This window comes from Oncorhynchus masou, unplaced genomic scaffold (genome assembly GCF_036934945.1).
Source record: "Oncorhynchus masou masou isolate Uvic2021 unplaced genomic scaffold, UVic_Omas_1.1 unplaced_scaffold_3680, whole genome shotgun sequence".
NCBI classification, from domain to species: Eukaryota; Metazoa; Chordata; class Actinopteri; order Salmoniformes; family Salmonidae; genus Oncorhynchus; species Oncorhynchus masou.
In genome coordinates, this window is record NW_027010082.1 from 5,001 (window position 1) to 15,591 (window position 10,591).

At 47.5% G+C, this 10,591-nt stretch overlaps 1 protein-coding gene across 1 annotated transcript in view; it reads right to left on the minus strand.

The window, feature by feature from the left end:
- Nucleotides 1–9,391, minus strand: part of LOC135534623 (testican-3-like) — a gene marked incomplete at its 3' end in the record, with an annotated part of 13,387 nt that extends 3,996 nt beyond the window's left edge. The window contains exons 1-3 of the mRNA XM_064961557.1: nt 9,295–9,391; nt 9,050–9,169; nt 981–1,020 (exon numbers count right to left, since the gene is read on the minus strand). Of these exons, the coding sequence (XP_064817629.1) occupies nt 981–1,020; nt 9,050–9,169; nt 9,295–9,327 (193 nt within the window). The remainder of the gene's footprint in view (nt 1–980; nt 1,021–9,049; nt 9,170–9,294) is intronic.
- Nucleotides 9,392–10,591: the final 1,200 nt, after the last annotated feature.

A 10,591-nucleotide genomic window follows, 5' to 3' on the forward strand; every position in this document is an offset into this window, starting at 1 on the left:
TACCTCTAACCACTAGACTACCTGCCTCCTCCACACTCTAACCACTAGGCCAACCCCGCCCCCCTCTACACTCTAACCACTAGCCTACCTGCCTCCTCTACACTCTAACCACTAGGCTACCTGCCTCCTCTACACTCTAACCACTAGGCTACCTGCCTCCCTCACTCTAACCACTAGGCTACCTGCCTCCTCTACACTCTAACCACTAGTCTACCTGCCTCCTCTACACTCTAACCACTGGGCTACCTACCTCCTCTACACTCTAACCACTAGACTACCTACCTCCTCTAAACTCTAACCACTAGACTACCTACCTCCTCTACACTCTAACCACTAGGTTACCTACCTCCCCTCACTCTAGGTTACACCTCCTCTACACTCTAACCACTAGGCTACCTGCCTCCTCTATACTCTAACCACTAGGTTACCTACCTCCTCTACACTCTAACCACTAGGCTAACTGCCTCCTCTACACTCTAACCACTAGGTTACCTACCTCCTCTACCTCTAACCACTAGGCTACCTGCCTCCCTACACTCTAACCACTAGACTACCTGCCGCCCAACACTCTAACCACTAGGCTACCTGCCTCCTCTACACTCTAACCACTAGGCTACCTGCCTCCTCTACACTCTAACCACTAGGTTACCTGCCTCCTCTACACTCTAACCACTAGGCTACCTGCCTCCTCTACACTCTAACCACTAGGCTACCTGCCTCCTCTACACTCTAACCACTAGGCTACCTGCCTCCTCTACACTCTAACCACTAGGCTACCTGCCTCCTCTACACTCTAACCACTAGGTTACCTGCCTCCTCTACACTCTAACCAGTACGCTACCTGCTGCCCCATGTAATGTCTTACTGTAATCCTCTTCAATAAATAACCTCTCTCTATCCTCCACCACTCTGTGTGTGTGTGTGTGTGTGTGTGTGTGTGTGTGTGTGTGTTGTTTTTTTTTATTCTGATGAAGTCCCACCTTGATCAAATGCTTTCCCAGGATTCCATGTACCTGGCTCCTGAAACACACAACCATTAGAATGATTAAAATTACAACACACACACACACACACAACACACACACACACACACACACACACACACACACAGTGTTCTAGTGGTTCTGTATCACACACACACACACACACATACACACACATACACACACACACATACACACATACACACATACACACACACACACACACACACAGTAAATAGAGAGAATAGTGTGTAGATGCTACCAACCTCCACTTCCTAGCGGTCAGACAGCAGCAGACAGAACAGATAGAGATATCAGACAGGACAGTTAGAGATATCAGACAGAACAGATAGAGATATCAGACAGGACAGATAGAGATATCAGACAGGACAGATAGAGATATCAGACAGAACAGATAGAGATATCAGACAGGACAGTTAGAGATATCAGACAGCAGTAGACAGAACAGTTAGAGATATCAGACAGGACAGTTAGAGATATCAGACAGGACAGATAGAGATATCAGACAGGACAGTTAGAGATATCAGACAGGACAGATAGAGATATCAGACAGGACAGTTAGAGATATCAGACAGGACAGATAGAGATATCAGACAGAACAGATAGAGATATCAGACAGGACAGATAGAGATATCAGACAGGACAGTTAGAGATATCAGACAGGACAGATAGAGATATCAGACAGCAGTAAACTAGTCTACCCCAGTACAGAGTAGTCTACCCCAGTACCCAGACAGTAGTGTACCCCAGTACCCAGAGTAGTGTACCCCAGTACCCAGAGTAGTGTACCCCAGTACGCAGAGTAGTCTACCCCAGTACCCAGAGTAGTGTACCCCAGTACCCAGAGTAGTGTACCCCAGTACCCAGAGTAGTGTACCCCAGTACCCAGAGTAGTGTACCCCAGTACCCAGAGTAGTGTACCCCAGTACCCAGAGTAGTCTACCCCAGTAGCCAGAGTAGTCTACCCCAGTACCCAGAGTAGTGTGCCCCAGTACGCAGAGTAGTCTACCCCCAGTACCCAGAGTAGTGTACCCCAGTACCCAGAGTAGTGTACCCCAGTACCCAGAGTAGTGTACCCCAGTACCCAGAGTAGTGTACCCCAGTACCCAGAGTAGTGTACCCCAGTACCCAGAGTAGTGTACCCCAGTACCCAGAGTAGTCTACCCCAGTACCCAGAGTAGTCTACCCCAGTACCCAGAGTAGTGTACCCCAGTACGCGAGTAGTCTACCCCAGTACCCAGAGTAGTGTACCCCAGTACCCAGGTAGTGTACCCCAGTACCCAGAGTAGTGTACCCCAGTACCCAGAGTAGTGTACCCCAGTACCCAGAGTAGTGTGCCCCAGTACCCAGAGTAGTGTACCCCAGTACCCAGAGTAGTGTACCCCAGTACGCAGAGTAGTCTACCCCAGTACCCAGAGTAGTGTGCCCCAGTACCCAGAGTAGTGTACCCCAGTACCCAGAGTAGTGTACCCCAGTACCCAGAGTAGTGCACCCCAGTACCCCAGAGTAGTGTACCCCAGTACCCAGAGTAGTCTACCCCAGTACCCAGAGTAGTCTACCCCAGTACCCAGAGTAGTGTACCCCAGTACGCAGAGTAGTCTACCCCAGTACCCAGAGTAGTGTACCCCAGTACCCAGAGTAGTGTACCCCAGTACCCAGAGTAGTGTACCCCAGTACCCAGAGTAGTACCCCAGTACCCAGAGTAGTGTACCCCAGTACCCAGAGTAGTGTACCCCAGTACCCAGAGTAGTCTACCCCAGTACCCAGAGTAGTCTACCCCAGTACCCAGAGTAGTGTACCCCAGTACCCAGAGTAGTCTACCCCAGTACCCAGAGTAGTGTACCCCAGTACCCAGAGTAGTGTACCCCAGTACCCAGAGTAGTCTACCCCAGTACCCAGAGTAGTGTACCCCAGTACCCAGAGTAGTGTACCCCAGTAGCCAGAGTAGTGTACCCTGCATGAGGTGAAACCAAACCAGTGGAAAGTGGTCTCCATTCTCTATTCCAGTCCATACAGATGTCTGGTTTCCCCTGTTCCGGCCCGTTTCATAATGGGACATTCTAAATTCATGTTTACATGTTAGGTAAAGACCAGATTCCATTGAGAATAGTCTGAGGGGTGAAACTATGATCACTGGCTGAGAGAACAGGGTGTGCAGACCGAGGCAAGGAACAGCACAATAGTTGTTTTCTATCAACTTTCTCAAATCTTCAAAATCCTGTACTCGCCGCTTGCCTCTCTTATATGTGTTGATTTCTAAGACGTTCTAAGGTTTGTTCTGTACTCGCAGCGTGCCTCTATTATATATGTTGATTTCTAAGACGTTCTAAGGTTTGTGTCGATCCCAACCAAAGATGTTAAATGACTCTAAATCCAGCATCTAGGACCTGTTTAAACGTTCCACAAAGCCACTTCATATGCGGACACTCGCTGTGGAATAAAATACATATCCTCTCCGTTTCATTCATCTTCTTCACACAATTGTAAACCGTCTTCTGAGGAGACAATAACTGGCTTACAACATGCCATGACCTCCACAGCCCTGTTCACCCTGCTACCATCAGGAGACAGGACATCTAGACAGCCCTAGTCACAATGCTATTTCTCCCTCCATCCCCCTTTCCCTCTCCCTTTCTCTCTCTCTCTCTCTCTCTCTCTCCTCTCGCTCTCTCTCTCCCCCCTCCCTCTCTCTCTCCCCTCCCTCCCTCTCTCTCTCCCCTCCCTCTCTCTCTCCTCTTTCTCTCTCCCCTCCCTCCCTCCCTCTCTCTCCCCTCCCTCTCTCTCTCTCTCTCTCTAGCCCCTCCTCTCTCTCCCCTCCCTCTCTCTCTCTCCATCCCCCTCTCAATCTCTCAATCTCTCTCTCTCTCTCTCTCTCTCCCCTCCCTCCCTCCCTCCCTCACAATAGTCTGTCCCGAGGACAAACCACTCTAATGGTTTGATGTTCAGAAAGACTTTGTTGTTTACTGTTAATAAAATACACAGAACGTGCCTGTAGAGACATGCAGGTGTGTGCGTGTCTCAGCGGTCAGTGTGGTCAGTAGCCTGGCCTTACTTAGTGAGGGTCAGAGATTAACTGTCATCAGCTAAGAGGCTAAATCAGGATTTAAACCACCTGACAATCTGCTCACCTTCCCTACTCTCTGTCACTCTATTCACTCCCTCTTTGATCTAGTTTCAAATGTGTCCCTCCTGTCCTCCATAGTAGATCTCTGTCTGTCTGTCTGTCTGTCTGTCTGTCTGTCTGTCTGTCTGTCTGTCTGTCTGTCTGTCTGTCTGTCTGTCTGTCTGTCTGTCTGCCTGCCTGCCTGCCTGCCTGTCTGCCTGTCTCATTACACAGGTGCACCTTGTGCTGTGTACAATAAAAGGCCACTCTAAAATGTGCAGTTTTGTCACACAACACAATGTCACAGATGTCTTTAGTTTTGAGGGAGCGTGCAATTGCCATCCTGACTGCAGGAATGTCCACCAGAGCTGTTGCCAGTTCATTTAATGTTAATTTCTCTACCATAAGCCGCCTCAGCGTCGTTTAGAGAATTTGGCAGGACGTCCAACCGTGTCCTGTCCTATGATATGTGTCGTCTCTAAGTGTTGTTTGTCCTGTGGTATATGGTGTCTATAAGTATCTATGATGTAGTTTGCAAGACAAATTTAGTATTAGGCCAATCAATCAATCAAAGGTTTTAGAACAAGTAATATAACACATGCTGGTTCTTTATAGAGCCAAGCAGACAGAATAAACCCAGTCCAGCCAAGCAGACAGAATAAACCCAGTCCAGCCAAGCAGACAGAATAAACCTCCAGTCCAGCCAAGCAGACAGAATAAACCCAGTCCAGCCAAGCAGACAGAATAAACCCAGTCCAGCCAAGCAGACAGAATAAACCCAGTCCAGCCAGCAGACAGAATAAACCCAGTCCAGCCAGCAGACAGAATAAACCCAGTCCAGCCAGCAGACAGAATAAACCCTGTCCAGCCAGCAGACAGAATAAACCCAGTCCAGCCAGCAGACAGAATAAACCCAGTCCAGCCAGCAGACAGAATAAACCCAGTCCAGCCAAGCAGACAGAATAAACCCAGTCCAGCCAAGCAGACAGAATAAACCCAGTCCAGCCAAGCAGACAGAATAAACCCAGTCCAGCCAAGCAGACAGAATAAACCCAGTCCAGCCAAGCAGACAGAATAAACCCAGTCCAGCCAAGCAGACAGAATAAACCCAGTCCAGCCAGCAGACAGAATAAACCCCAGTCCAGCCAAGCAGACAGAATAAACCCAGTCCAGCCAGCAGACAGAATAAACCCAGTCCAGCCAGCAGACAGAATAAACCCAGTCCAGCCAGCAGACAGAATAAACCCAGTCCAGCCAAGCAGACAGAATAAACCCAGTCCAGCCAACAGACAGAATAAACCCAGTCCAGCCAGCAGACAGAATAAACCCAGTCCAGCCAGCAGACAGAATAAACCCAGTCCAGCCAGCAGACAGAATAAACCCAGTCCAGCCAGCAGACAGAATAAACCCAGTCCAGCCAGCAGACAGAATAAACCCAGTCCAGCCAAGCAGACAGAATAAACCCAGTCCAGCCAGCAGACAGAATAAACCCAGTCCAGCCAGCAGACAGAATAAACCCAGTCCAGCCAGCAGACAGAATAAACCCAGTCCAGCCAAGCAGACAGAATAAACCCAGTCCAGCCAGCAGACAGAATAAACCCAGTCCAGCCAGCAGACAGAATAACCCAGTCCAGCCAGCAGACAGAATAAACCCAGTCCAGCCAGCAGACAGAATAAACCCAGTCCAGCCAGCAGACAGAATAAACCCAGTCCAGCCAGCAGACAGAATAAACCCAGTCCAGCCAGCAGACAGAATAAACCCAGTCCAGCCAAGCAGACAGAACAAAACCCAGTCCAGCCAGCAGACAGAATAAACCCAGTCCAGCCAAGCAGACAGAATAAACCCAGTCCAGCCAAGCAACTCTGTGGAGTATTTATAGACCAATCACCCTAGAATGGCAGAGACAGGATGGGGACAGAATAAAAGAGAGCAGTGCACATTATGGGGTCAGGCCTCTCACTCTCTCAGACCAGGCCAGCGGCTGAGGACTCACTCCTTAATGGAACACGCACACACGCACACACAGACACACATTCAGTACATGTCCTGGCAGCTCCATTCATCCCAAGGGCAGCTCCAAGACTCCGACAACAGAGAAGAGGAACAGACGCAAACACACACACACACACATACACTCCAATAACACTAACTGTGTCTCTCCATCTCTCTCTCCCTTCCTCCCTCCTTCTTTCCCACCCAAGCAGACACTGAGACGGCTCTCAAGGAACTACGCTGGATTTTGTGCAAACTGGAAACCGCATGTAGCTGGGAACATTAATAAATCAATAATTAAAAAAATAATACATGAAATTAATAATTGATTTTGGGAATCTGAGGCCCTACCCCACCCTCCATTCGACAAATCAGATCACGCCTCTATTCTGCTACTCCCCCTTCCGGAACGGCAACAAGGCCCTCCCCCACCCTCCATTCGACAAATCAGATCACGCCTCTATTCTGCTCCTCCCTTCCTATAGGCAGAAACTTAAAACAGGAACGTTGTTTAACGTTGGTCTGACCAAATGGAATTTATTCTTCAAGATTGTTTTTGATCACACGGACTGGAATGTGTTCCGGTACGCCTTCTGAGATTAGCATTTACGTAAAAACACTGATTCTGTGACTAAGTTCATCAGGAAGTGGATAGAGGATGTTATTTCTACTGTGATGATTAGAAACCAAAAACTGGGAAGCACCACATTTAACCACGGCAAGTTGACTGGGATACATAGACGAGTGGCGCAGCGGTCAAGGCATTGCATCTCAGTGCTAGAAGGTATCACTACAGACCCTGGTTCGATTCCAGGCTGTAACACAACCTGACTTGCCTAGTTAAATAAAGGTTAAATAAAATAAAGAGTCCAGCTATGTAAAGCAATCAAGCAGTTAAACCGTCTTTTTTTTATTGTATTTATCATCATTAGTCATTTAGGTCAACATTGGATCATTCAGAGACCCTAACTGAACTTCTGGAGAAAGTTTGCTGCACTGAAAGTAAAGGGGCTGAATAATTTTGCACGCCCAATTTTTCCATTTTTGATTTGTTAAAAAGTTTGAAATATCCAATAAATGTCGTTTCCACTTCATGATTGTGTCCCACTTGTTGTTGATTCTTCACAAAAAAATACAGTTTTATATCTTTATGTTTGAAGCCTGAAATGTGGCAAAAGGTCACAAAGTTCAAGGGGGCGAATACTTTCGCAAGGCACTGTAATTAGCAGGCCTAATTCTGCTCTGATTTGGTGTTTTACGTTGTGCATGGAGGATACTTTTGCATGCAGAGTCTAAAGACCTCACAACCATAAAGGGCAATGGGCTCTATGACTGATTCAAGTATTTTTAGCCAGATCCTAATGCGTATGTCAAATTTTATGTTCCTTTTGATGGCATAGAATGCCCTTCTTGCCTTGTCTCTGAGATCGTTCACAGCTTTGTGGAAGTTACCTGTGGAGCTGATGTTTAGGCCAAGGTATGTATAGTTTTTTGTGTGCTCTAGGGCAACGGTGTCTAGATGGAATTTTTATTTGTGGTCCTGGCAACTGGACCTTTTTTTGGAACACCATTATTTTGGTCTTACTGAGATTTAATGGCAGGGCCCAGGTCTGTCAGGGCCCAGGTCTGACAGAATCTGTGCATAAGATCTAGGTGCTGCTGTAGGCCCTCCTTGGTTGGTGACAGAAGCACCAGATCATCAGCAAACAGTAGACATTTGACTTCAGATTCTAGTAGGGTGAGGCCGGGTACTGCAGACTGTTCTAGTGCCCTCGCTAATTCGTTGATATAAATGTGGAAGAGGGTGGGGCTCAAGCTGCATTCCTGTGAAAAGAAATGTGTGTGTTTTTTGCCTATTTTAAAAGCACTCTTGTTGTTTGGATTTTATAATGTCATATGTTTTTCCCACTTTACATTAGTTTTTGTATAGCAGACCCTCATGCCAAATTGAGTCAAAGGCTTTTTGAAATTGACAAAGCATGAGAAGACTTTGCCTTTGTTTTGGTTTGTTTGGTTGTCCATTAGGGTGTGCAGGGTGAATACATGGTCTGTTGTACGGTAATTTGTTAAAAAGCCAATTTGACATTTGCTCAGTACATTGTTTTCACTGAGGAAATGTACGAGTCTGCTGTTAATGATAATGCAGAGGATTTTCCCAAGGCTACTGTTGACGCATATTCCACGGTAGTTATTGGGGTCAAATTTGTCTCCACTTTTGTAGATTGGGGTGATCAGTCCCTTGGTTCCAAATATTGGGGAAGATGCCAGAGCTGAGGATGATGTGAAAGAGTTTTAGTATAGCCAATTGGAATTTGTTGTCTGTATATTTGATCATTTAATTAAGGATACCATCAACACCACAGGCCTTTCTGGGTTGGAGGGTTTGTGTTTTGTCCTGTAGTTCATTCAATGTAATTGGAGAACCCAGTGGGTTCTGGTCGTCTTTAATAGTTGATTCTAAGATCTGTATTTGATCATGTATATGTTTTTGCTGTTTGTTCTTTGTTCTAGGGACAAAAAGGATTGGAGAACTGTTTTAGATAAATATCTCTTCGTGTTGTTTGTTTTGTGTTTGGAGAAGTGGTTTACATTTTGGATAAATAATTCTTCGTATTGTTGTTTGTTTAGTGCTTTCCAATTTTCCCAGAAGTGGTTAGAGTGGTTGGATTCTTCATCTACTCTCTGCTTCTCACATCACGTCACGCCCTCGCAGTTGTCCTATTGTACCGTCTAACGTGCAGACTGAGAGGCGACACAAGGTACAGGCTTCAGTTCATCATAGCCCCGTGATGCGCATGCCACGGACATAAGGAGAAAACGAGAGGCGCGTGATCACAACAGGGACGGCCAGGGGAGAGGAAGAGGAGAGGTAGCCCAGAGATAGGTAGAGAGATAGGTAGAGAGATAGGCAGAGAGATAGGTAGAGAGATAGGGAGAGAGATAACTTACATCACGAAATTTGTCCCATCGTGCTGTTAAAGACTTGTCATCCAGGAAATTCCAGCTGGTAGAGCGCGCGGACACTTCACCGGCGACGGCACACACACACAGCACAGCGAAACTCAACATCTGCGGAACACACACACATAAGCAGCACAATCTGTTATAACAGCGGCCTGATAAAAAAAAAAACTAGCCTACGAGCCATCTAAGACGATACGGTGAAAACCCAACCGTGGGTGACATTTCATTACCTTGTCGTTAGTCTGTCGTTGCTGCTGTCGCATAGCTAGCCGCTCTGTCTGTCTGCTCTCTGTCGTATGCGGAATAAATGCGCTCTCTCTCTCCGCTGAACGCCGTTTCACGGATACGCGCCGCTCACACCCGCACGCCTCCTCCTCCGCTATTTTTCCTGTGCTGATAGATGGAGACACCGAGACCGAGAGAGAGAGACGGTATCGGTCCGATACAGACTGCTTCCTATCGATAAGAAATCAACCATGTTTACCAGGCTCCATATCTCTCACACATGCCGGTGTTTGTGTGTGTGTGATTTCTCTCCATAAACCACATTAGAGCCGTTACATGCTTCTCACGCTCTTTGATTGTTGGTTTCTTGTTGTTGATGGCTGTTTCTCCGTGTGTGTGTTGAGCTTTAGTTTTAGTAGCTGTTGTTTCGCATGGCATGCACAGGTCACAGAGTCCCAATATGGACAGCCCAGTCACAGAGTCCCTACATGGACAGGTCACAGAGTCCCTATATGGACAGGTCACAGAGTCAATATGGACAGGTCACAGAGTCCCAATATGGACAGGTCACAGAGTCCCAATATGGACAGGTCACAGAGTCCCAGTATGGACGGGTCACAGAGTCCCTATATGGACAGGTCACAGAGTCCTTATATGGACAGGTCACAGCGTAGGTCACAGAGTCCCAATATGGACGGGTGACAGAGTCCCTATGGACAGGTCACAGAGTCCCAATATGGACAGGTCACAGAGTCCCTATATGGACAGGTCACAGAGTAGGTCACAGAGTCCCTATATGGACAGGTCACAGAGTCCCTATATGGACAGGTCACAGAGTAGGTCACAGAGTCCCTATATGGACAGGTCACAGAGTCCCAATATGGACAGGTCACAGAGTAGGTCACAGGAAGTCCCTATGGACAGGTCACAAGTCCCTATATGGACAGGTCACAGAGTGAGTCACCAGAGTCCCAATATGGACAGGTCACAGAAGTCCCTATATGGACAGGTCCTGATGGTCACAGAGTCCCTGGACAGGTCACAGAGTCCCTATATGGACAGGTCTGAAATCCCTATGGACAGGTCACAGAGTAGGTCACAGAGTCCCAATATGGACGGGTCACAGAGTCCCTATATGGACAGGTCACAGAGTCCCTGGACAGGACAGGTCACAGAGTCCCTATATGGACAGGTCACAGAGTCCCTATATGGACAGGTCACACAGTTCCGGCAGGGTAGCCTAGTGGTTAGAGCGTTGGACTAGTAACCGGAAGGTTGTGAGTTCAAACCCCCGAGCCGACA